This window comes from Astatotilapia calliptera, chromosome 12 (genome assembly GCF_964374335.1).
Source record: "Astatotilapia calliptera chromosome 12, fAstCal68.1, whole genome shotgun sequence".
Classification (NCBI taxonomy): Eukaryota; Metazoa; Chordata; class Actinopteri; order Cichliformes; family Cichlidae; genus Astatotilapia; species Astatotilapia calliptera.
The window spans coordinates 36,090,741-36,117,932 of NC_137433.1; the positions used below are offsets into that span (position 1 = coordinate 36,090,741).

The window sequence follows — 27,192 nt, forward strand, 5'->3', positions numbered from 1 at the left end:
AATGTTTTGATAGGTGATTTAGACACGCTGTTTATAATTAATGGAATATATTTAATGATTAATCCTGAAACATTTTATTTTCTAAAGGAGAGTGAGTGTTTTTTTCTTTTCTCTCTCTCTACAGTAAATTCATCTCAAACACGCAGGCTTAATGCAAATCCATCTTAGAGTAGATTAAGACAAGATGACAATGCAATATAACCCTATAAGCACTTGAATGTAAGTGTGGAAATATTTTATCGTCTTCACTTATTACTTAAGGAATATAAAAATCTATACAAGTTCAAATTGGATAAAACGAAAAACCAAAAAAGAAGCCAAAAAACAAGAAAAGGGACTCTTGTACCGAGCTGATGCAGAACCCACTTTGTTGGGACTCATTCCTTCAGGCTGGCATGAAAAAATTTGCAGCAAATTTTGGAGCAGCCTCTTCGCTCGTGTTTGTGCCATCAGTTGGTTAGTTTAGTGTTTTGTTGTTTTAAAGCCCGCTGCCGACTTTAAAAACCGGATCGGGTCAGGTTTTATTTTCCGTGATTCGATATCGGGCTCCAGCTCCACCTGCTGGTCCCCTGCAGCTCTGCTTCTGAGCGTTAAACCCTAATAAATATCCAGTTTGTGATTTAAGTGTTTCTGGTGTTGGCGACTTGTACTTGTGCCTGTGGGGAAGTTGATTTTAATCCTCTTTGATGACCAACAGCTGACAGTATTTTTATTTAATTTTTTTAACAAAGGAACTACATTTTATAAAAAGACCAGTGTGCTGATTTACTTTACAGGAACTTCCATAAAATCTGACTTTAACTCTATCAAGCGCGGATAACAGGGTGCCCGTCGTAACCCTTAAAGATCTCTGAGTAACTTTATGAGGTCGAATCAGAAAATGTGTAATTGGCCTTCCCCGTACCCGATGTCACGGCGGATTACGACATGTTATAGGTAATCTTAACCTTTAAGTGACTAATTTATCCGCTAAAATGAGCGAGTGTGGTTACGTAAAAGGATTTCTTTGAAAAACTTTCCTTTATCCATGACAGATTTACTCTGTTTTCATGCAGTTAATTTACCTGCTTAGAAAATTATAGTGGATACAAAAACTTGGATGGTTAATGAAAGGATGTGGGGGTTTTTTTTTTTCTTTCTTTGCCACAACAATGGACCAAACAAGTGATTAAAGTAGATCCCACTCATATAAAGGATGATGATTTTGATAGGGAGCTGCCACAGCTCGACTTGACTCTAACTTTCGTTATTGTTTTAATAGTTTTATGTTGAATACAACTGGCTGATGGCACATTCTCTTGTTTAAATGTTGATTTTTGGTCAAAAATTGAGGAAATTTTGATTTATTCTTTTTTTTTTATTTGTTTTATTCTTTCTTTTTATATATATTTGAATCCATACAATCCTAAAGGGCTGTATGTTTGTTGATCCTCACTGTGCTGCTGTTTATCCGCCTTAGGTCAGCAAGTGAGCATTTCCCTTGGCACTCATCCGTGCACACATGAACCATATCACATTGTAATGAATATAGTCGGTGGTAATTTGTGTTTAGCTGAAGGTAAGTTTGGAGTTAAAGCTGCTTGATGCTTCTGTTCCACCTCATTTTTCCGCTCATGTCACTGCCTGCCTTTACTGGGGCCTTTTTTTGGAAAAACTGCTTCATTTAAGTTTTGGTTTTTATTTTTTTAATTATTTGTTTTATTTGTTTACTTTCTTTTCATTCTTCATTTAGTGAGACAGCCATTCTCAGAAACATCTTGTTCATGTGTATTGGTGGATGGGTCTATAGCTCGGACAAGCGAACCATCAGAGCTAAAAACAAGTGAAAGGGACAGTCAGTGTTATTAATGCACTTTATTTTATTTTGAAAGTGCAGCAAAACAGGAAGTACTGTCCCAGGATCTGTAGGATGATGTTGTTTTATATTGTTTACATTTGCAACTTTTCTGTGCTCTTTCCTCTCTGTCTTGGGGCGATGTTTCCCCCCCTTTGTTACTATATTTTTGTTTTATTTTTTGTTAGCCTTAAATCATGCAGATGTGTTAGGAAGCCTCCAATAAGATGACTAAAACTATTGGATTTTTTTTTTTTTTTAAACTTTAATTCTCATTAGAAGTGTTGGAAAAATGTCACAGCTCTTCAGCTTTAGTTGACTCCAGCAGCTCCTGGTACCTCTTCTGCAGAAAGACAACAACCTATAGATCAGTAGTTTTCTTGTTTTTGCAGCAGACTATGTAAAAGGTCCTGTATCATACTGTGAGTGTGAATGTACTTCTTTATAGAATGTTACTGATGAATAAAAAACATCCAAAATCAATACTCACTTTGGTTCCTTTTTTATCCTTAAAGAGAAGCTTAGAGTCTCTCCACCACTACACCACGAGCAAGATGTTCCTGATGTTAGGATGGCTGTCTTAAGTGTCGCCCCGTCTAGCTCGAACTGAAAGCTGAGCATGTTTGAGATGCTGTGCAACGGCTGGTTGGCAAAACAGAGTGTGAAACAGAAGCAGCGACGCATGTGTCCTTCACTCGCTTGGTTAAGGGTGCATTTCTGCAACCTTTGGCAACAAAGACATTTTCAAGTCTCCTACATGCATTTTGGCTGCAGTTCTCCTGTTAAATCGATGAATCTTCCATATAAAGGGGTAGATGTGAATCTGACTTTGCCCCTATGCCTAGTTTGCTGGAAACCCGATGGAGATTAAAGCTCTGAACATGGTGAGTTCAGTGTGGTTAATCCTTGTTTGCAGGTTTAGTTCTGGACAAACTTTCATGTTCTCGTCATTTCCTTCTGTCTGTGGTGGAATTTTGACCATATTTGGATATCAGTCTATCAGGATGCTGTGAGTAAAACTATACAGCAAAGATTTATCAAAGAGGCTTTGAATATGCTGCAGTTCACGATGGACGATCCAGCAGTGCACACGCACGCTTTCATTTGTCAATCAAGCCCCCTTTCTCATTGTGTCGTAGCCCCTCTTACCAGAGATGCGAGGAAGGAGTTGAGACCACAGGTGTATCAACTATTATTACAACTCGCTGAAGTTCCTTCGCCCCAACCCTGATTCTGTGGTTTGGAAGAACCCAGAAAGGGCTTTTTGAAGCAAAGTAAATACTTTTTAGAAGTATCTTTGTCCCCCATTAGTGGGGGGAAAAGCAAATTCTGACAGCAATGATGATTTAGATCTCACAGGCCTGAAGTGATGTCAGTTAAATACGACGCGTCGCACAACTGATTCATAAAATATTTTTTTTTTCCTTAATTTCATTGCTTCAGGTGTAACAGGTGCTCATCGTGTTTTCTGTTTAGGGTCAATTTTAATTTGGCGTGATGCAAAGTGATGAGTTGCACAAACAAGTTTTCATCTTGAATGACTGAAACAAGATCAAAAGGACAAGATTTGTATATTCCACCTCTGAGGCACACCTGTACAAACACTGCACCTGTTCATCCTCCTACAGCCGCCTCTCCTCCCTCATCTAAATGCATGTAGGAATCGACACGGTGTACTGGATAGAGGAGGCGTTCCAGACCATCCAGCAGCTACAGTTTTACAGACACGTCCCTCTCCAAAATCGTTAACCTGAACCCTGCAGGATAAAATGCAATGTGGGCGTTCCCGTTTGGCTCGCCGTCGCTGGGTTCACCTCTCGGCGGCCTCGTCAAATCAATCTGTGCTCGGCGGCGGTTGTTCGGCGAGGGAACAGACTTCTGTAAGCCCCTGCTGCTCTCGCTCATTTCTAACAGATTTTATCTCCCGTCACACAAGAGAACAATCACACGCATGTTTTCGCCACTTATTTGTATCTTTAAGAGATCAGACGCAGCCTGTAATCCTTCAGAATCTCCCCCCACCCCACCGGAGAAACACAAAACAAATCCGCGTGGCTCTGACATCTTCTCTCATGATTAAAGATGTTTCTATTGTTTGGCGGGATCGCCTCGTTCCGGGAGGTGAGCATGATTACAAGTTCTAATCCGGGTGGGCCGAGCAGATGCAGAGCAGCTCGGACTTCTTATCTTTGAGTGCTGCCTTGTTTGATTTATCGGCAGCAAAGCTTTTGGCTGATCCGCCGTCACGTCCTGCCAGTTTGGACGCTTGGTTTCCATTTTCATGTTCGCAGCAGGGGGTCGTTCTCTTTTTCTCTTTTTCCCAGCGTTCCTCTAATAGGGAACAATGAATTGGCTCATTGTATATGGCATCGTTTATCTTCAATACAATTGGAGACTATCCACTCGCTAATTAGGATAATTTCTAAGTTGCCATTATGCAAATCTCTTGGACATAAATTTACACACTGAAGGCAGAAATTTTTCCTCCAAATGCCAAAATACATGTAAGAATTTCCAAAAATGCAGAGTTTAAATAAGAGAACAAAGCTTCCTTTTTCAAGTCTAAAGGGAGGCTCGCAGCTTAAATCTCTAAACTTTAAAAGTAATTCTGTGAATCTTGAAAAGCTGCTCGTCTTATTTCCCCGGCCTCTAAGCTCGCTCTTCTTATGGCAGGATCAGAGATGAGAAGTCGGAGCAGCTTTTAGACCATATTGACTTTTGCGATTGCACTTCTGCTTCAGTATAAGGCAAACTTTTGGGCATTTGTTTGTGTGGGGAGGTTGGCGTATAAGCAGAGTAATCCTGGGTAATGCCTCCATAATACAGCGGTCGAAGAAGCAGCGGAAGGCATCAGGACTCGGTCTGTCACTTATCATTGACTTTTGATTTTAGCAAAATTGAATCAGTTGTTGTTTCACAAAAACAACAATCAGTTTTCACCCATTTGGACACATTTGAACAGTTTTCCTGCAAAATTCAAAATGCGTTCACACGGTGATTCAGGTGTAATGTGGACAACAGGAGGCAGAGCTCAAACACCAGTGCAGCACAGACTGGAGCTCTTAAACAAGACAGCTCTGATATCAGCTCTTCAGAGGGCACCGCCGGCCAGAGTGAGCTGAAGGTTGGTAACAACGATGGATGGAAGCAGTCTGAGAGGCGGCGGACGAAGACGAGAAGGAAAGATCGATTTCGGACCAAAATAGTTTTTCTACATAGAAATGAAAAGAAAAGGAGGAACTGTAGAGCATTAGACTCAGACTGCCTGAGTGTCACTCATACAAGCGACTCACTCCGTGTTTTCATGTGTTCGGCGTAACCTTAAAATGATGTTGGATAAGAAAAATGTGAAACCAGAGCGCCTCGGCGTTTACAACAACTTCACGAGATAATCTACATGAAATTTTAACAGCTGCCTCATTTAAGCTCAGTTTTTTAAAAAACTTTAACCTCTCCAAGACACGGGTAAAAACTATGAATCTCCCTTTGGGATCAATAAAATTATTCTTATGAGTCACAGCCAAAATATTTCACTTTGTAGAGGAACAGAAACTGGCATTGAGACCCTGGATGCCTGCTCTGTGGAATTCACTGGGTAAAACGTTTAGGGGTCTCGACAGCATGTGGGATGGATGCTGCTCAGTCATATGAAAAAATCTTTTATGACCTGCGTTCTGATACCAGCCTCGTCTTCTGCCTGCGAGTCCTCCTGTGTCAAAATCATTTTCTAATGTAGGCATGTTAAACCTGCTGCCAGCTGGGAGATGTCACCGATTTTCCATAAAATAGCTCTTTTATGTTAACGTTGCACAGGAGTTTTGGGGGATTGGTCCTGATCTGATTTCTTTCTTTGTTTTTGTCGAGACACACGAGTAGCAAAGACTTGAGTTACACATCCTGCAGTGTTATTATTCTGACTGGTTTTGTGTGATCTGAAGTCATTGCAGGTTTGTGAGGTTTTCTAAATGGAAAACTGAGTTTTGTTTTTGGAGAGATCAGAAAAGGGTTGGATGCCTTCAAGAAATCTGACTTGGCAGTTGTTAAAACTATCAAACATCTGGAAGGATCAGGGGTTAACATCTGTATTATCTGTGTTTTGTTTCTGCAGGTACCAGTGCGCAGAAGGCCGAGCCGACCAGCGAGGAGGTCGGCGTTCCTGAACCTGCTGAGAGTCTGCAGCCGACCCACAAGGAGCACAAACCGAGCAGGAAGACCAACTGCAGGCCTGGCGACGAGTCCGACAGCGACTTCGAGTCTGACCCTCCTTCACCTAAGAGCAGCGAGGACGAAGAGCCGGAGGAAGAGGAGGCGTTGAACAGCGAGCATGGTGAAGACACCGAGCCAGAGAATTTTGGACAGAGGCCTTTGCTGATGGACTCTGAGGAGGAGGGAGAGGAGGATGAAGACAAACACAGCTCAGATTCAGACTATGATGCCAGCAGGGTGAAGAACCGCTCAAAGAAACCTGCAGGAGCTAAAGGAGCGACTGCTGCCACCAGGAGTCCTCCTTCTGGGATGGCTCTGATCACGCCCCCAGAGTCCCCTGGTGGAGTGAGAGCTGTGGAGCCTGTGGATGTTTTTGGTGCCGTGCCCTTTGTCGGAGGAGCTTCACCTGTGGAACCTCCAGAGGTCACAGATATCTTCACTAAAGCGCCTTTCAAGGTCGGCCATGAGCAGCAGGCGGCAGACGAGTTTGACGTTTTTACCAAAGCGCCGTTCAGCCGGAACCTCTCGAGGTCGAGCAGGAGTGGCGGTGACGTCCCCATGGGCCAAACGCCGCCAGTTTCTCCTGAGGGCATCGATGTTTTTGGCTTCTCTCCCTTCCAGCCAAGCCCCACCGCCCAACCTCCCACCACCTCCAGAAGTGCCGAAGACATCTTCCGGACGCCCTTCGAGGAGTCGGCGAGTCCTCAGCAGCAGAGGCTGAAGCAGCGCAGCCTTCAGAAGCTGTCATCCCGCCAGCGGAAGACCAAACAGGAAGCCACGGCTGGGGGCAGCAACGGCAAGCGGCACCACGGCACACCGACGGGAGGGCGCAAGACTAACAAGCCGACCTATCGCACGCCCGAACGAGTCCGCAGACACAAGAAGGTCGGCCGCAGAGACTCGCAGAGCAGCAACGAGTTCCTCAGCACCTCTGACTCTAAGGAGAACATCAGTGTGGATATAACGATGGCCGAGGGAGCGTCTCTGCCGGTGGACGACGCCCTTTTAGACCCGTTTGGAGCCAAACCCTTCCACCCTCAGGACGGCGGCCGACACAGCCAGTACCAAGGCCTCAGCGACGGAAAAGGCGACATCAGCACGGCCAACGGTAAGTCCTGGACGGGCTCTCTGCACGGAGAGAGCCGAATCATGGATGACTTCGGGGCGGTGCCCTTCACAGAACTGGTCATCCACAGTGGACCTCAGCAGCAGGCGGCGCCCTCACAGCCGCTGGACCTCGACCCCTTCGGAGCCGCACCTTTCCCCTCAAAGCAGTGACTCCACCTGCGTCTTCCCGCTCTGTCGGCTGCTTTCCTTTTCTTGGTTTGGGATCATTTTTAACCAACAAGCTAAAACTTTTTTCTAAGAGCGTTTTAATACACCAGAGTCCGGATAACAAACCCTGTGGAGTGCGAGTGGCGTTTCCACATATCCTTCAGCTGCACATGTTTTTGAAAAGCCTTTAATGCTGCATCTGAACGCTGTTTGGAACCAAAAGAAAAATGTGATTCTGAGCTTCGCGTTCGACCGCTCGTCTTGCTGTGAAAAGCTCTCTCCGGCCCGCCTTCTGATCTGCCGACATGTTTTTGTTTTTAGCACCACGAAGCCTTACCTGAGCTCGGCTCTGCCTTGCTTCATAGTACCTCGGAAACCACGACGCCGTCAGCCTCGCGCGTCTTTTGAAATCATTTGGGAGTTTTCCTGAACCTCTTAGTTCTGTCTTTATTAGATTCTTCTCTATGCATAATGTCACAGTAGTCTTTATGCAGCTAAATGTGGGTGTGGTTTGTGATGCATTAGAAGGGATTGAATCTTGTTCTTCTTCTTGGAGCTCTTAATTGGGTCAGGTTTAAATTTAGGATCTTAACTCTTTTTTTTCTAGCAGTAAGAACTCTAATTGTTTTTTATTTTTTTTAAGTAAGTTACAACTCAACATTTCTCTGTTAGAAATAAAACACACAAAGCCACGTTAGAGGACTAGTTTAGGATTTATGAGCCCTGCAGAAGCTGTACCGCTGTTTTCCCAGCATTGTCACTGACCTCGGCATCTTACGTCATCGGGAATTTCACCGTTGGTAAACTGATAGGTTTGCAGGTTTAGTGTGAACAAGTCCCATGAAAGAACTAAAGCCAGTCAAGTGTTTCAAGTAATTTTCGCTCCAACCCCAAAGTTTGTAGCTGTTACAGGTGCATGTGAGACTGGCTCACATTAGCTGCTCTGTGAAGGTGCTTGTTGTACATTTGTATATTTAAAAGTAGCGTAAAAGCTTTAAAATTGACTAAAAATGTCACCAGAATGTGAAGAAATAACTGCTATGACAAAAAGGACTTTGTTGTGCAGAAGCGATATCAACTGAAGTTGAATTAGAGCCGGGCTGTACTTTCATGTAATACCAATCAGCACCACAAGATGGTGGCGTGAGTCAATGTACCAGAATTAAAATGTAAAAACCTCTTGAGAAAATTGGGGGTATGAATTAAGAAGAAAGGGTGAAATAACAGTGCGACTTCAGATAAACCCGACTTGTTTCTCTTGGGTTTTCATTTAACCCCGTCTGTGAGCGCAGCCCCACTCAAACCAGTTTTTACCAGTTTGAGAGCAGTAGTTTGGTGTTTGAACAGTACGGTTTTTCTTTCCAAGCTTTAAATAATTCATATTTAGAGGCGCTGCTTTAAAGCTCATCTTTGTAGCCAGGAGGCATAAAAAAATTAGAAAACAGCACACGATTAGTTTGTTTTTCAGGCTAGGAGTGGAACTTTTGGTTATTTTGTAGCCGTTTGATAATTAAAACGGTCCTTTATGTTTAAAGAAATAAAATCCCACATAAAAATCTTAACTGGTTAAAATAGTTTTCATACAGTCCATGTTTTTGTGCTGACTGATTTATGGTGCTGACCAACAAGTTATTTTGCCTGCTTCACCATCATATGTGGATAATTCCTGTAAATGAGCTTATGGAGTAGATTTAACTATAAATACAGAAAGAAGAGTGGCATGGAACTTTTTCCGCCTCCTTAAAATATCAGACTGCTCTTTTAAAAGCAAAATTCCTCATGGCGTTTTATTAAGGACCCTACAGTAATACAGGCCGGGGAGCAGATTCAGACTGTGAGGGAAAAACGATGCGTTGGATGATTCGATGTTTGGTTCTGCAGTGAGCGTAGTACTCGTGGCAGCAGGACTCTGTATGTGGGACAGGTTTTATTGGTTTATCGAGCTCTGATTACTTGCGTCACGGTTTCATGTCTTGATGGGATTTGTTCAGTTTGGTTTTTTGCCTTTGCAGAATGAGGTGCATTCATAAAGGGCAAAACATCTTATTCAGGTTTTTGTTTCTTGATGAAATCTTCCTTAAACAACTTTGTGCTTCTTCATCGACCGCCTTAAACACTGCATTTAGCTCCACCACCGTTGGCACATTTGTTTGAATGAAACCAGCAGCCTGCTCTGTTCTTTTTTTTACACCAGTTGAACCATTTCATACGACCGCTCCCATCTTTGTTTTTTTCACCAGGGTAAGTCTTGTATTGTATTTATCATGCTATACTGCTGTTGGACGCAATAAATAAAGTTTCATCTCAAACATCTGGAAACAGCACATGGTTACTTTTATTTAGAGTCTGACCTCAGGTATGAAAAGTCAACATATAAAACTGTCCACTCCTACAAAATGAGTCTGTTAAGACAAAAAGAAACTCCTTCTTAATAATTTAAATACAGAACCACAAACCGGAGAACATTTCCCCCTTTTCAACATTAGAAACATTAAACGGTCACACAGAAAACATCCGGCTTTCCGTTCCAGAGTGAGAAAGCAGAGAGGCGCTGCACTGGAGAGCCATGAAAACATTGCACATCACCCTAAACGAGCTGGAAAAACATGTCCTTAAAAAGCTGAAGAGAAAAAATACATTTTCAAAAATGAAGTTTGCTTGTCATAAAAGTTCTGTTGTAACGTGATCAGAGTTTACAGTCGATATTAAGAGCCACACGCTACACAGAAATATTAATGCAGTTCATGTGAAATGTTTAAATCACGTGAATCTAAAAACTGTCCCAGCTTAGTTACAAAATCTGATGTTTTAGGGTTTTAGAACTTAAGTTTGATTGTTCAAATGCTCAAAAAACAGTTTGTAGTAACAAATCAATGTTCATAGCGCTGCAGGGATGGTGAAGGTTTCCTTATAGCTCAAGTGGCCATCGCTGACTTCCTGTTAGGACGTCTTTTTACGACGACCCAAACCTGACGTCACATTTTATTCATTATGACCAGACTGAGGTCAGGACAGCGGGCCAGGAAGCTACGCCCATCTTTTATGTGGAAGTAAACACAGAACTGAACTGGACGAAGGTGGAAGACTGAACCACTTCCTGGGTTTTAGGACTCATTCCTGCAGCTCTCGGCTGGGACGCAGTTATAAAACTTTACAAGCATCCCCACAGCCACCCTCACCCCACAGAGTTACCACTGAAAGACGAACAACATAAAATAACTGAAATATTTAAAGTTCCCCTTCAAGCATCCTGTGAAATTCTTTACATATAAATGAACATCAGTTTGAACAGGAAGTGAGCAGCTTAAAAAACAACAACGGAGCTTCAGGTATGAAATAGAGCGGGTACATTTATATGAAACCATCTGAGTCCGCACTTTGTTTCACAAAACTCTTTGGTTTGTTCTGTCTGAACATCATCCCCACGCTTTGATCATTTCCACTAACAAAGACTTCAGAGTCTGTTTTTAAAGAAGATATCAGAAATCTTGAGTCTGTTTACTCGTAGTATAATAATACTGACATTAGTTCATTTCCTTTTTCAGGGACGAGCCTGAATCTGCTCTCAGATGAAGCAGCTTTCAACCTTTAAAAACAGCTGGACACGGGTTCATTTCCAGGCAGAAAAACTAACATTACCAACCCGTTCCTTCAGTGCTGTCTGCGGTTTACACACAAACATTAAGTCCTCAAGGAGTTTATAAAGGTGACAGTCTGAGTGATTTCAGGTGAGCTGTCAGTCCGACGCAGAGGTCCGTATTGTTTCTTATTAGCTTGAAGTACTCAAACGTCACGTCACACGCTGGATTTATTCCTCCTCCCTCATCACAGAGACTCACAGGTTAGAGAGTCCATCTGTGAGGAAACTGATGGACCGAGACCAGAACAGAGTCTCTGCAGACGACCTGAGGAGGAAACAACACGTCAGCTGTGAACAGAGCCAATTAAAAGCATCAAAAATCACCTGTGTTACCTGAAAAGGTTCAGTTTCATTTTATTGGTTTTAGACATATTCTAACAGGCTTCGATGTGAGGTTTTGACAAAACAGACAGAAGACACTTCATATACAGTAGTGTTCATGCTTAGATTCTTATTTTCTGTAACTGGAATGACCTCATGTCCTGACAGAGCAGCTGCTCCTCGTCTTCCACCTGCTGATTCTTTGATTCCTTTAAGCCTTTTAACCCCCAAACATCTGCTTAAATATTAAAGATTTTCTTTTTTCTGATTTATTTAAATTGAGCCACAGTCTGCATCTGAGTGAACTCCCAACTCTCTGCAGTCGGCAAAGTTTTCTCAGCAGTCTGTTAAACAGCTCCTCTGTAATCAAAGCATCGTTGAGCGGATCAGAAACTGAAGCTTACACGGCCGTCACCATTAAGGTCATTTTAGTCATAAAGCTCTGGCTGTGACCACAGACGCTCCACTAGACTACCACTTGCAGTCGAACCCTTGTGGTTATGAGGGGCAGCCAATCAGAATAAAGTCAGTTTAAAGGCAGAGGAGGAAAAACAGCTGAGGGGCTACACCAAAGCCCAGAATTACTTTGAACTGTGAGTCATGCAAAGCTCCTCTAGTGGAGTCCAGAAATAAAAACGATGGAGCTGAAACTGAGCAGAACAGGTCTCCTTTTAAAAAAGTCACACGGCCGCTTACGGTTCATCGGAGCTGCAGTCCTGGCGTGCTGAGCAGCGATCTAGGCGTGTTGGGGGGTGTTGGGGCACGGCTGACTGTGCCTGTACGCCATGATGAAGCCTGTTGATTGGTGCCACCAGTAAAACATGAGCACTAGCAGCAAGTGCCAAACCTGATGGCTGGAGCCCAGGTAGTTCAGCTGACCTGCAGAGACAGGAACACTCAGCTTGCTTCAGATTTTAATGAGATTCGGGCCCATTTTCAATGTTTCTCTCTGCAGTATTAGATTACTGTTATTTTCCAACTATGAGTGGACGAAAAAAACAACGAATCAAACAGGAAATGAAGAAATAAAAACAGTCATCTCACCTGGGAAGTACCGCTCAGGAACTTTGGAAACATAGAAAATGAGAGCCAGTGCTGCAATGAAGTACATCACCAGGACCCGAGGAACAAACGCCTGAAAGGAAGAAGAAACATTGATTCGACCAGCGTGTGGACAAAAATGGCCCACAGTTACAAAACGGCACGTGCAGGAAGAACTGCTGACTGACCTAACAGCACTGAAAAGCATTTAAAGCCAGCCAACAGATTGTGTTACTGCAGCAGCAGGAAAACACATTTAAAGTGGATCAATCAAGGAGGACCCTCAACAGCCGTTAAAACTGCAGTTCCTCTAATGGCCACTTGAGGCTTGCCCTGAAAGTCGGTCCCACAGACTCCTGAGTTAAAATGTTCATTTTCTAATAATCATCAGTTGATCTAAAGAGATTTTTCAGACTGAAGTACATTTTTTTGTGCAAAGTAAAGCCGATCACTGTGCATTAAACATGGATTTCTTTTCTTCTTATGACCAGCAGGGGGCGACTGTGGTTGGCAAAAGAAATCAGACAGTCGTAAAGTCTACAGGAAAATTATTTCTCATTGCTTTCGGACCTCATTAAATTGCCAAAATCACTAGTTTTAAGTCTGTTTAAAGAAAGGAATCACAGCAGTGAACATTGGTTACGGGGACCACACTGAGCACGCTCACCTGGACGAGTTCAGAGGAGAAACCTCCCGTGAGGCAGATCCAGTGGACGGTGGGGATGAGGCCGTACCCGGTTACCGAGCAGAAGATGATCGAGCGCAGCTGCTTCCACTGCTTGCTGAGATAATGAGGGTGGATCTGAGCGAAGAACACAGCCAGGATCATGGCGAGGACCGTCACCAGGTACACCTGCCGCCAGTACTGCACAGACAGGAAGACGAGAGTTCAGTCACACCAGCTACACAGTAAACTCCCTTCATGGCGGATTGAGCTTTTTTTTCCAAGATGTCCTTCGCATGCTGGAGGTATCCAATGGTCCCAAGACTTAAAAGAAACTCAGTCGGTTTCAGAAGCAGAAAAGAAAACCAGGCAGGCGATTTTTAAACTCGCAGGGAGCTGAAGCAAGCGAAACGGCCCCTGGGCTGATGTGAGGGACCTGTTTGCAAACAGTTTCATTCGTTTGAAGATTATCTGTCTCATGGAGTCCTGAGGAAAGTTCTTCAGCTGCTGAAAGCTTCCTGCTGTTTGGTGATGAGCAGGACGAACACTGTGTGTTATTTTAGAGCTTTATTTACTATGACCGAACCACAAACGAGCTGAAGCTCACTGCAAACTCAGCTGATGCTTCCCTCAGCAGACCCTCTTACACGCGCAGCTTTCTCATCATTCAATCAGCTTTATTTAACGCTGATCTGCTATGCTTTTCTTCTTTCAGATTTGAAGGCCACAAAGAAGAACAGGTTACAGGCTGTGAAAGGGTGAAATCCTTGATGTTATCAAGCAGATCACTGGTAGCTGATACAGCTGAATTGGCAGTTATCACATCGCTTTTGGAGATTCTGAGGTTCAAAGTAGTAATAGTAGTGGTAATAGTTGTTATTTTAATTTAGTACAAATAAGGTTGAGACTCAAACTTTATGAGAAAAAAAAGGCAGTCCATTCATACTTCCTTCCTTCCTCTACTGTTTATGGGTTGGGTCTGGGTTGTAGGAAGCTCATTTCTGCTGCTGTTTACAGGTACTCCCCACAGCTCATGCTATAGGTGAGAGTAGGAACGTAGACTGAGTGGGAAACTCACCACAACACACCGCTACAGCATCCACACTGCTGCAAAAACACATCCGGTAATCTCCTATTCACTTGTTCCCTCACTCCTGAACCAAAGCTGGAGGGGGCACTCAATCTCCTCAGAGATTTAGTTCCCAATGGGGGGAAAACCCTGAAATAATTTAGTGTACATGCAAAACTGAAACTGTCAATTTGGTCAAACTGACAACACAGCATGATAAAAATGAAACCACCTCATCGTGTTTCTGCAAAGTCAGAAATAAAGTTTCCTCAAACGTGGTGCACACAGCTTCTTTTTTCTGATGTCTGAACAACTATAGGACAATAACTCAGGGTTTATATATTACTGTACTGCAGTACAATTAAAAAAAAAAAATCAGTTAAAAGTCTCCCACTGTTTCATCTGCTGTTATCACAACTATAATGCTAATCTGTCTGCAGTTGGTATTTAAACTTCTATAAGTAAGTGTTTAAAGTCTGGGCAGCCTCGTCTCGGTCCCTTCTGTCCGTTTGTGTGGATGTAGGCCTTCGTCCAGTCACACGTCCTCATGTGACGAGTCCTGCTGAATTTCACAGTGAATAAATTTGCACCAGGAACAAGGCCCCGCTCTGCTTCAGCCAAATTTTTTAAGCTCCTCTCCTCGCAGACTCAGTGTTCTCTCCTCCAAATCTGCATCTCTAAAACACTCTTGACGAGACAAGAGTTTGACTGGCTAAATATAAAAAATCTGTTTTTCTTTGGGGACTTGGCGTGCCACGGGAGAGGAGCCACCCAGAAGCAGAGCCCCAGTCTTGGCAAGGACGAGGGGGAGGGAGGTGGAGGAGGAGGAGGGGGACCTTCGCTTAGACGGCTCCCGGACTTGCGAACGTCATATGGTGGGGAACAGGAGTGACGGACCGCTCCGTGAACGCGGCCATCTGGTTTGGGCTGGAGCAGATTTCAGCTACGTTCTGGGGGCAAAATAACCCGGCGCTTCCAATATGCGGGGGAAAGCGAACAGTGAGGAGCACGGCCAACACTTCAGGAGTTCAAAAAAATAAATAAAATAAAATAGGACAGAAAAAAAAGGGACATGGTGGTGGTGGGCGGCTGGAATAAGGAACTGGCTTGTGTCATCAGAGGCTGTTTTCCAAACGGCGAGCGCGGCAAAGGTGTCGTGTTGCTTATTCACCGGGAACAATGAGTCAATCAGCACAGCCAGACTGCAGGGCCCACTTCAGCTTTATTCAATTACTGCTTCTCAGGCTGAGGATGTTGAGCTGAGAAGTCTCCGGGGAGGACTGTGCTTCGATGTTAAACCGATGCTCAGTGCACACACACGACTGCAGCGAGCAGTCTGAGGTGGGCTTCTGAGGTAGAGCTACTCGATCACATACGTGAAAACACCACTGTGGTTGTTTCAGGTCAACTTTAAAACATCTTGAATTTAAGCTTCACCATAATTCAGTTCGCGTCAACCGTGTCCTCCCTTTCAGCGGTGTTGTACTGCCAGCTATTAGGATTATCATCAATTAATTTTATATTACCAGTGAGGGGGCGTAAGACAGTAGAAAACAATGCCAAAAATGTTTTTCCTCTTGTGTGCACTCGCACTACAATCAGCTGACTCAAGGAGGAGGTGGTCTGCACTCATTTCACTTATAATTACTTTGATTTTTATTGATGTAAAGGGCAGGAAAATGAGTCCAAACTACTACAGGTAACGCAACACAGGCCAAGCATCTGCACAGGCAGCACTAGCACATAAAGCTAATGAAGTACCCAGATTAATGCTAAATGCTGACCCCAGCAAAGCATCCAGAGCCTGATCTGCCTCAGGTAACAGGAGCAGGTACGAGCAATCAGTGTAGTTTCTGTAAAATCATTTAAGTCTTCTTTGACCTGGTTGCCCATCTTTGCGTTCATATTTAGGCACTAATGAAAGATCTTGTGTGTCCTTGTGAGGATAGGTAGTCGTTCATAATTGGTTATTGTGTGAATATGCACATCTGAAACATGTGGCAGAGTAATGTAACCAATTATTTTCTCCAGTGAGTAACAAAGTAACCTTTTGAAGAACAACTAAAGTGCAACCTAACAAAGCTTTCACAGCTTCACTCTCAGGGCCCATTTCCACCCCTGTGAATGGCAGCACACACCAAGAGTGACATCAGAGCTGCAGGAGTGCCTCTCCAACTGAGCCACACTTCTTTATTTTTGTAATGTGGTGTGACTGGTTCTCCTCCTAAACCAGCACTCATGCAGAGGTTTGGTGAGAGTGGCGATTGCAACGAGTCTCGTGGTGATGTCACCACTGACGTGCAACACAACCAATATGTCCATAAACAAGGCATCATTCTAACTTTCATGATCCTTCTGCCTTCTTACGGTCTTTCCAGCTTTCCCCAACACCTTACATGTCATGACCCGTGATGGCCTGGTGACCTCTCAGTTCCTCATCATAACTCTGAATATGATAAGAAAATAGGCAGAGGGACTAATTAGACCAGTGGCTCCCCAATGGTATGACCCGATCGACAGCCAAGTTTGCATCAGGGTTTTGTGTTACCCAAACATTACTGTAACTGCACGAAATGTCAGGAGAAACTACTGCAAAAGCTACCGGAGCTACAGCTTCAACTGGATCAGACAGACTTCATCTCAAGTGGATCGTGCAGTTGGGTGCATTTAATTAACTCCAACATGGTGCTAAACGCATTAAAGAGGCATTTAGGGACTGGGTATCTCTTCTGAGAGAAACGGTAAAAGAGCACAGGATGTGACCCAGACGGAGGAAGAATGTTTGACTGTGAGAAAGTTTCTGATAAGGAGATGGACTCGGAGCTGTCACCGACATTGTTCCAGATAATATAAAGCCTGTTTTTCTGCAGACATGAATACAGATGTGGTTTGTAAACTTCTGAATTCAGTCCGATCATCCAGGTATGTGAGCGGAAACATTTTTTTTTTTAACCCTACAAAAACACTTACACATTTATTTTATGCTGAACCAACATCACTTCTGCCTGGTAAAATAAAATACTAAAAAAAAATACATGTAATTATCATTTCTGAAGGCAAAACTATAAAAAGACTGGACAAAATGAAGGTTAGGCTTCCAGCAGCCTGACTCTTTCTTGAGACTGAAGAAGGCTCATGAGAGCAGCACATAAAAGGCTGAAGTGATGAGTACAAGGACACAGGATTTAAGACAGAGAAGCAGTCTGCCTGCTCTGCCTGTCCTCCGCCACTTTGAACTCGACTCACGAGGGTAAATAATAAGCAGTTTACAATACAAGCGAAGCACAGCATTGCTGAGTCACAGAGGACTGCAGGGCAGCTTCTCACATTTAGCACTTTTTAAAGGATTTAAACGGATTCAGCTCCAGAGGGCGATGTGGTGCTCAGCGTTAAGAGATAAGGATTCAGAGTGAATAATGTGGCGAGGATGTTTACCTCTGACCTTGCTTATGAATTTAAAGCCGATTAGTTTTTATGTCTTTGATCTTTTTTGCTTTTTGTTTGGAAAAATGTGCTGGCAGCAGTAAACTGTGACGCAGCATCTTTTGTAAAGTCGCATCAGAAAAGTCAGAGTAAAAGATAGTGCTGAGCCGAGTAAGTCTGGGTCACACGGAGACCTGTTTCTGGAAAGAGTGAGCTTAAATCCATCACAACAGCAAAACCTCGAGGGATGAGGAGATGGGCAACGTGCACGAGCTTTTTACTGCTCCAATGCAACAGGGTTAGAAAGGCAACAACAGCGTGGTTTTAGATAAAACCACAGCAGAGGAATAGCTTTGCATGAGCTAATGAATAACACTAGGCACTGAGTGCAAACTCAGGACATCTTACTCTTCCTATTTTGAAAGACCGCGTGTAGCCCACGATGTTTCTACCAGCATGAGGACGTTCAGCTTCGCATTTTCCTGATAGAGCTTCATCTCTGCAAGTTCAACAGTTTGTCTGCATAACAAAGAAATGCTAATATGGTAGTAAAAGTATTCAAACAGGAAGGTTTCTGGCCTTGGATGTTATGTGGCCATGGCAAAGATCTTCATCATTAGAAAGGAAAAAAACCCCGTTGTTGTATCCATTTCCTCTAGTTTACCTCTACTGCCCTCTGAATGTTAGATAGAAAGCACTTTAGTAGAAAAGGGCTAATAACAAGTGCTTGTGTGTGTGAAAGAGGCAAACTTGTATAAAGTGCTTTGAGTACTTGGAGTATGAAAATGCTATCTAAGAACCAGTCCGTGTACCATCCCTGGTTATGTAATCTGCAAGTTTAAACACGTGACTCTCGCATTGTTACGTCGCTTACTGCCAGTTTTATGTCTCGTCCAGTCCAGAAAAAACAAAAATCTACATACAGGCCCAGAGCACTGGAACTCCAAATAACTGCCCTCAGAATAATCCACAGTCTCTGATCATATTTCAGTATCACTGTTCAGCGTGGATGACTAACAGCCTACGTAAAGCAATGTGCCAGAAACCTGGACGTTACTTTCTATCAACATGGAAACTTCAACCAGTATGTCAAAAGGCTAGTACAGTCTTGTTATGTGCAGATTACAAATACTTCCAAACAATGAACCTGTCTATAGTTTGGAGTCTGCAGATGGTACAAAACATAGCAACAAGGCTTCTCGACAACACTCGGCGCAGTGAATCAATCAGTGAATCTATTATCAAGATGGCGCCGAGTATGGCAGCCTCGTCGCGAGCTCCCCCAAGCAACAGCTTTTTTCTGTGTTTAATTTTACTTTTCCTTCATTTTTTCGCGAGTAGCACATGTCTCCTTGTGTACGACCGACAAACCTTACTGGACATAAAAGACGGTCTTTCTTATAACTTTCCGGAGTTCAAGTTTTGCAACACGGACGCTCCGTTTGCAGACCCCCCATTCATCTCACCTGAGACGCCTTTGTTCTCTGGCCCTGGAGGCCGCAAACGCCGACGCAGAGGGAGAAGATCTGGCGTTCTGGTTCGACTGAGACGGCGCACTAACAGACCACCGTTACCCAGTTTATTACTGGCTAATGTGCAGTCTCTGGAGAACAAGCTGTGCGAGCTTCGGGCACGGATCTCATTCCAGCGAGAGATGCGGGACTGCTGCGTGATCTGCCTCACAGAAACCTGGCTATCGGACAAAGTACCGGACTCCGCAATACAACTGCCGGGGTTCTCCGTGCATCGCGCGGACAGGTCACAGGATCTTACTGGGAAAAGCAGAGGCGGTGGTGTGTGTTTCATGATCAACAACAGCTGGTGTGATTATGCGAACGTGCACCCGGTCAAATCCTTCTGCTCACCGGACCTGGAGTACCTGATGATTAAGTGCCGGCCATTCTGGCTACCGAGGGAATTTACAGCAGTGATTATTACGGCTGTTTACATTCCCCCACAAGCCGACACTGACCGTGCACTCAGGGAACTGTACAGCGCGATCAGCAGCGAGGAAACCGCACACCCAGAGGCAGCGTTTATCACAGCCGGAGACTTTAATAAGGGAAACCTGAAGAAAGTCTCACCCAAACTCCACCAACACATCCATTTTAACACTCGTGGAGATCGGCTACTCGACCACTGCTACACCTCTTTCCGGGATGCGTACAAAGCCCTCCCCCGCGCCCCATTCGGCCAATCAGATCACCGCTCCATCCTGCTCCTGCCCGCCTACAGGCAGAAGCTGAAACAGGAAGCTCCAACCCGGAGGGCGGTGCACTGTTGGACGGACCAATCTGAGTCTGCGCTGCGGGACTGTTTTGATCACGCGGACTGGGAAATGTTTCACGTGGCTGCTAGGGACATTGATGAATACACAGACTCAGTCTGTGGATTTATCAGGAAATGCGTGGAAGATGTCGTCCCATCCAGAACAGTTAAATCCTTCCCAAATCAAAAACCCTGGATTAACGGAGATGTTCGCGCGGCACGGAACACCGCCTTTGCCTCCGCGAACACATCGGACTACAAACACGCACATTACCAACTCCGGAAGACGATCAAAGCAGCCAAACGTGAGTACAGGGACAGGGTGGAACAACAGTTTGACAACCCTCGGAGTATGTGGCAGGGACTAAACACGATCACAGACTTTAGAGGGAAAACCAGCACACCGCAGACCACGGCCTCTCTGTGTGAGGATCTAAACGTATTCTACGCTAGATTCGACACAGCGAACACCATGAGACCGGACAGTGTGCGCACCGCGGATGACGTCAGTGCGCACACTGTGTCTGAGGAGGATGTGCGGAGGTGCTTCAGGAAGGTGAACGCACGCAAAGCTACTGGTCCGGACGGGATTCCCGGCCGCGTCCTCAAGTCATGCGCGGCTCAGCTGGCTGGAGTGTTCACGCACATCTTCAACCTTTCCCTCTCTCTGTCTGTAGTCCCAGCCTGCTTCAAAATGGCCACCATCGTCCCTGTACCCAAATCCTCCACCATCTCCTCATTGAACGACTGGCGACCTGTAGCCCTGACCCCCATCGTAAGCAAATGCTTCGAGAAGCTGGTCAGGGACTTCATCTGCTCTGCACTACCCGACTCACTGGACCCTCTACAGTTCGCACACCGCCACAACAGGTCCACTGATGATGCCATAGCCCTGACACTACACACTGCCCTGTCACACCTGGAGAAGAGAGACACGTATGTGAGGATGCTGTTTGTAGATTACAGCTCAGCATTCAATACCATCGTTCCCTCGAAGCTGGACAGGAAACTGCAGGATCTAGGACTGAGCAGCTCCCTCTGCAGCTGGATCCTTAGCTTCCTGTCTGACAGACGCCAGGTGGTCAGACTGGGCAGCATCACCTCATCCCCCATCACACTGAACACTGGTGCTCCACAGGGGTGTGTACTGAGCCCTCTCCTGTACTCACTCTACACCTACGACTGCACGGCCACTAACAACTCCAACATCATTGTGAAGTTTGCGGACGACACTACAGTGGTGGGTCTTATCACCAACAGTGATGAGACGGCTTACAGGGAGGAGGTCAGCGCCCTGACCCACTGGTGTCAAGACAACCATCTCACCCTCAACGTCGCAAAGACAAAGGAGTTGATAGTGGACTTCCAGAGGTGCAGAGAAGTACACACCCCCATCACCATCAACGGCGCTGCTGTGGAGAGAGTGAGCAGCTTCCGGTTCCTTGGCGTACACCTGGCTGAGGATCTTACGTGGTCAGTACACACAAACAAAACAGTGAAGAAGGCGCAGCAGCGCCTCTTCTTTCTCAGGAGACTGAAAAGATTCGGCATGAGCCCCCGCATCCTCAGGACCTTCTATCACTGTGCCATTGAGAGCATCCTCACTGGATGCATCACCACCTGGTATGGCAACAGCACCGCCTACAACCGCAAAGCTCTCCAGCGAGTAGTGCGGTGCTCTGAACGGATAATTGGAGGTGAGCTTCCCTCCCTCCAAGACATCTACAGGAAGCGCTGCCTGAGGAAAGCGGGGAGGATCATCAAGGACTCCAGTCACCCCAGCCATAAACTGTTCAGACTGCTTCCATCAGGAAGGAGGTTCTGCAGCATCCGGTCCCGTACCAGCAGACTGAGAGACAGCTTCTTCCATCAGGCCATCAGACTGCTGAACACGTCATAGACACCTCAGCTTCACTACTGGAACTTTAACATTATGCACTCCATACTGTACAGTAACGCCACTGTTTTGCACATGTCCCAACTCTGTATATTTTATTTTATTTATTTTAAATATTCTACTTATTGTTTACTCTATTTAATTTGTAAAATATGTGTACACACACACACACACACACACACACACACACACACACACACACACACACACACACACACACACACACACACACACACACACACACACACACACACAAAAATATTTAGTATACACATCCAGAAATGCATATACTATTATATATTGTACATATATTTATTAGTTTCAGATGTAGCCATTCTTGTATTTTGCATGTTTACATTATTGTATTTTGCACAACTCTGTTGCTTGTGAAGCTCGCACACAAGAATTTCACTCACATGTGCTGTACCAATGTACCTGCACATGTGATGTGACAATAAAAGTGATTTGATTTGAAATCGTCACTTTTAAACTCCGTCTAAGAGAGAGCAGTTTATATGAAAGGCTGCAGGTGAGCTTACGTTATTACAGTAGAAGGTGTAGAAGACTCCGGGGACGTAGCAGCCCAGGATGCCGATGGAAACACCGGCGTAATCCAGCGCCATCCAGCGGCGGCTGGTCTTCTCTGAGCGATGGCAGCAGAACAGGTGGTAACCCACCGAGCACAGCATACACAGCTGAGGACAGCAAAACACACAGTCGGGCATTGCAAAGAAGCTCGGCACAGAATGGATTTACGCTAGATTCAAATTGATTTAATAATGAAAATAACTTTATTTATAAAACACGTTTACGTCCACAGACCAAGAAGAAAAAGCAGAACACGAGCTTCTAACAGAAAGCGGGACACTGAGGTCAAAACAAGACAGCTAAATACGTTTTGAGATGCAACAAAAACACAAACTGGCAATATAATTAATGAATACCAATAATGTCAAGCCCCAGACATATTTATTATATAAAATAAATTAATACTTGAATCTGAAATCTAACTGTTTAAAAGAAATAAAAGAACTTTTCCACACCAGGTTTGAGAGTAAGCAATAAACGTGGTGTTTTAATCACACTAGTGATTATGATGTTGAACATAATACTTGGTGTTATGACATGTAACCACATTGAAAAGGTAAAAAGTTCACATTGTGTCAAACTACAATCGCTATCCCGCCCGTCAGTAACTGCACTAACCCTGCTCTTTATTTTCTGAATCCACTGAAACAATGGAAAAAGCTCAACTCTGGGCTCACCCACTTGTACAGGCATGTCTGGATATTTTAAGGGCTACATTTATAGGTGATGATGAGTGTACAAAGCGATCCAACAGGTTCATTAACACCTGGAATAGCCAAATCTAGAGAGGCCTATATTTGCCTTCTTCAATACTCAAATATACTGAGATTTATTAGTGCATGAGCAGTGTAATTGCCAACTTCAATCTAACCACAGCTCAGGAGAACTGAAATATCTCTGATGAGTTTATTCTATATAAAAGCAATGTGAGATGATGTCTAAGCAGAAGACAATAGCAGCATTGTACCTGAAAGCAGAAGAGTCCAATGGAGTAGATGACATAATCCTCTCTGGAGGCGCCAACAGCCGGCAGCACCGAGGCCATGTTGTACACCCCAAGACAGAAGAAGAGGAGGAAGCCCAGGAGATGGCTCCAGATGTTCACCGTCTCATTGGACAGGATGAAGAGGCTGCAAAGGTCATTTACAAGCTTTAAAATAGTCACACAGTCAGTTCCCTCTAAAGAAAACCAGAGGTATGAACCAAAACTCTGAACAATTATACACCCCGACATAAATGTCTGACAAGCATCTATTACCTCCCAATCAATAAACAGTCTGGATTCACCGTTTCCATTAACCACTGAAACTAGAACTAGAGAGCAACACGAGTTGCCCAACTCCCTTAAAATCTTTATTGGCATTGACCCTACAACAAATGTCAGGAAGCAAAATCAATCAGCCTCTGCAGCGAGGCGTGGGAATCACAGAGTACCATTACAGCACGTTACACCAAGACACAATGACATCATCATACAGCAGCTCCACAACAATCAAATCTGTAATGTGACCTGTTCAGAATCTTTTTATCTTCCTTATAGTCGGCTTTAAATATTAATATAATGGAATGCATCATAGTTTCAACAGCTGACATAAAAAAGAGAAAAACACTGGCAGTCTGCATGTTTAACCTGCTTTCACTGAAGAAAGCTTCAAAAGCTGAATTGTGGAACACTTTCAAGGCTCATATCAACATGTGGGATAGGTTAAGTCTCCTCTTTTACTTGGCTCTTCTTCTAACTGTGATTCCTAGTGCGCAAGTAATTTTCTGAGGTGTTCAAAAAGTAGGCACTGCTTGACTTTAGTGGAGTGACTGTGTTGTGGTGTTGAAGATGAAAATTCTGATTTCAGGTTAAAGGGTCCTTCTCACCTTTTGATGCACAGCCTGGAGGGCAAGTATGCCCTATATCCATCTGTGATGTAGGGGTTCTCCCTCAGAAACGGGGGGATCTGCTCGTATGTGTACAGCCTGATACCTCTGGGCACCAGTACAGGCCAGTACTGATAACTTCCCAGCTCGATGTAGTGTGCAGTCTGAGAGCTCTTCTGTGGTTTCTGAGGCATGTCTGAGCCAGCAAGGTCTGGTTTAATCTGACCCGAACCTGAAACCAGCAAGTCAGATCAAGATCAGATTCAATAGAGGCAGAACTCTTTTAATAAAACATAGCATTAAGCGATATTTGTTTTGTTGTCCGGGCATCTGAGTTTGTAATTCGAGTGGAGAAGAAATCAAAGTGGTCTGTGTAGGAGCTGAACGAGTAAAGAAGACAGCAAAACATCAAGTGAAAGCTGATTCTCCTACATCTGTGTGGAGCTATTATCAGAAGCTATCATTACTTGCACCCACTGGCTTGTCTTCCATGTAATCTCATGTTACCGAAGCTAACTTTCCAGATTATCCGTTACGTTCTACCAAACTCCGTTCACTAATGTGGCGATTTTAGGTGCTTAAGTGCTAACAAACATTTATACAAATCACGGTCCAAGCTTAGATCCAAGCTCGCGACCATGTTCCAAATTATCAATAAAGTTTGTATATTTATACAAGATTCCATTTACAGTCAAATTCTGCCAATAAACTGTGTTGTAGCGTTAATTTTACAGCTAATGTAACACTGTAGAAGTCTGTGGCGAGCACGGTATCACCAAATACAAAATTAGATTTTTTTTTAAACACAGCGTACTTCCTTGATACATTCTTTACGAGCCGATTGTACCTGAAAAACCACCTGAACAAAACCAAAGGTAAAATTATGCTTTTGATGTAGAGTATGCCGTAGTTAACCAAGACGACGTTAAAATAGCGACATTTCCAAAGCGGTCTGGTAACTAGTGGCTAATTATAGCTTGGCTCTTATAGGGCTAAGCTAACAACAATGAGCTATAAAAAAAGGGGGAAAGATATATTAACAAAAAAACTCACCTTTTAATTTGGCATATTTGCAGTTTGTGCCATTCTGGGGCTTATAATATGTACTACGCATTTGTAAACACGTGTTGATATTAACTTTAAAAAAACAAACAAACACAACGCGTAATATTTCTGAAGTTTTAGCTACAACATCTTCCGAATCACACAGACGTCATCACTAATGGACCCTTCCAACGTGGCCAACGTCTGCCTGAGTTAAAATAAATAAATAACGCAGTATTTACTATTATCGCTAATATCCTTAGAAGATTCTTTATTTAATAATTTAAATAACCTTTGTTTTTCTGCATTAATGAGCTCTCTCAAAATCCCATATGGGACTCTATTCACGTGAAAGCTTCATTTCATGAGTAATAATAGTTCTTACCGTAAATATAAACGGCTTTGTTTTCGGTTTGGGTTTTAGGAATCGTGTCTAGCACCCTTAATGGATTTTACCTGGTTCAACTGATCCCGGAGATGCACCGTGCCACCCATAATTACTCAGGGACGCCAGTCTCTGATGATGATTCAATCCTAAACCGCAATAAACACGTATTGGAGAATTATTTGTCTCACTAATCAGTTTCATTTATGTTGATGGTGATTGCTGATGGATAGTATTACATGACATTCAGATATGTAATCACCTCAGATTTCATTGTTATGATAAAGAAAATATTCACAATATGGTTATCTTTGAAATTTTAAAACAGTGGGGAAAAATCAGTTTACTGAAACAAAGAGAAATATTTTTAAACGTAAGAATATATTCAGAGCAACAACCTAAATTAATAAGAAGAACATTTTTTAAATATTCAAATGCACATTGTGTGGTTTTTCATATTTACTTTACTCAGAAGAAAAATGGGACATCATATGAGGGGAGATGCAGCAAAAAGTCCCAGCAAAACTCAAACCAAACAGACTGAGATCACTCTTATTTTAACCCTTTAATAAACCAGACTGCAATCTGTGCTTAATGAAGTACATTTTGAGAGGTACTGCAAGGAGTTCAACTTGACCCAGGCCATCTTTACAGCTGCAGAATTCATAGAGTTCAGTTTCTTTGAGTACCTTGTCTTTGTCTTTATACCATTTCTGTCCGGCCACCCTGGAACCATGCAAAGAACCTGTAAATGCTGAAAGTCTCCTCAAGAACTGGACTTCAGGTCCAGAATCGCTGGGCTCCTATGAAGCTGTAGCCCACAAATGTAAATTTCATGAGGCAAACATTTCCTTGTTACAATTTTGATAGAAGTGATTTAAACAACAGACTTCTACAACAATAGAGTTCCATTTTTAGATTTTTTTTTCTTTTTTTTGCGATTTTTCTGTTGTGTTAAACTACACTTCAAACATCCAGTTATCATTTGGAAACAATCATTATTGAGTAAATTATTATAAGTAATTATTTAACTCCATACACTTTTATGTCCTAGCAGCCCGTCTCTGGGATTAAAAGGAATTAAGAAACTTATGTTAACCTTTATTTATGCAGGTAGTTCCACTGAGAGCCAATGTCTCGTTTGAGAGACTTGCTCATAAAGATAAAACTTTTAAAGGGACCTTTTACTAGTTTTACCCATGCAGTATTTTTTTTTTTGTTAAATGGAGCACAACTTGGCCTGAGTGTGCAGCCAAACAATGTCTTCTGTCTGAATCTACAGGCTTCTGCAAGGTCACATGACTGCTAACAGTGATGCCGGAGCACGCAGGTGGAGCACGTGTTAAATGTTGTTCAGTGCATCTCAGTCTCCTCGCTGTCCTCCCGCTTCACTGCGAGACCGTGTTACATCCTCCTGTCGCTAACTGTCATCGGGAATCCTCATCAGAGCCGGCGCTCTCTGCAGACCTCTCAGGTGTGAGAGATGTTGGAGGTTTCCCTCAGGAATGAAGTCACACTCATTCCTCCCTCTGCTGTTTACACCCCCTCTTTAATTGCTTCATTCTCAAGTGGAAGTGTGTTCTTCATTATCACTTCTAATACACCTCTCAGCACATCCACTCTGGCAAAGTGTCAGCTGCCATGCCAAGTTAAGATAGTAACTCTGTG

General features: G+C 43.7%; 2 protein-coding genes across 4 annotated transcripts in view; one reads left to right on the forward strand and one right to left on the reverse strand.

Annotated features, from left to right (window-relative positions):
• bmp2k (BMP2 inducible kinase) overlaps positions 1–8,326 on the forward strand; it is a 54,310-nt gene extending 45,984 nt beyond the window's left edge. The window contains exon 16 of the mRNA XM_026187690.2: positions 5,943–8,326. Coding sequence (XP_026043475.2) covers positions 5,943–7,318 — 1,376 coding nt within the window. The 3' untranslated portion in view covers positions 7,319–8,326. The remainder of the gene's footprint in view (positions 1–5,942) is intronic.
• Positions 8,327–9,626: 1,300 nt separating this feature from the next.
• Positions 9,627–25,743, reverse strand: paqr3a (progestin and adipoQ receptor family member IIIa). 3 transcript variants are annotated; one of them, XM_026187691.2, is made up of 8 exons: positions 25,596–25,743; positions 24,096–24,327; positions 23,194–23,356; positions 22,178–22,333; positions 12,985–13,182; positions 12,321–12,411; positions 11,973–12,155; positions 9,627–11,220 (listed from the first exon to the last, which is right to left on the reverse strand). In XM_026187691.2, the coding sequence occupies exons 1-7, from the start codon at positions 25,726–25,728 to the stop codon at positions 12,013–12,015; spliced, it is 1,116 nt and encodes a 371-aa protein (XP_026043476.2). In that variant the 5' UTR covers positions 25,729–25,743; the 3' UTR covers positions 9,627–11,220; positions 11,973–12,012. The 3 variants fall into 3 exon arrangements, with proteins under 3 accessions (XP_026043476.2, XP_026043478.2, XP_080143580.1); XM_026187693.2 differs by lacking the exon at positions 25,596–25,743 and adding an exon at positions 25,149–25,336; XM_080287454.1 differs by lacking the exon at positions 25,596–25,743 and adding an exon at positions 24,943–25,058.
• Positions 25,744–27,192: the final 1,449 nt, after the last annotated feature.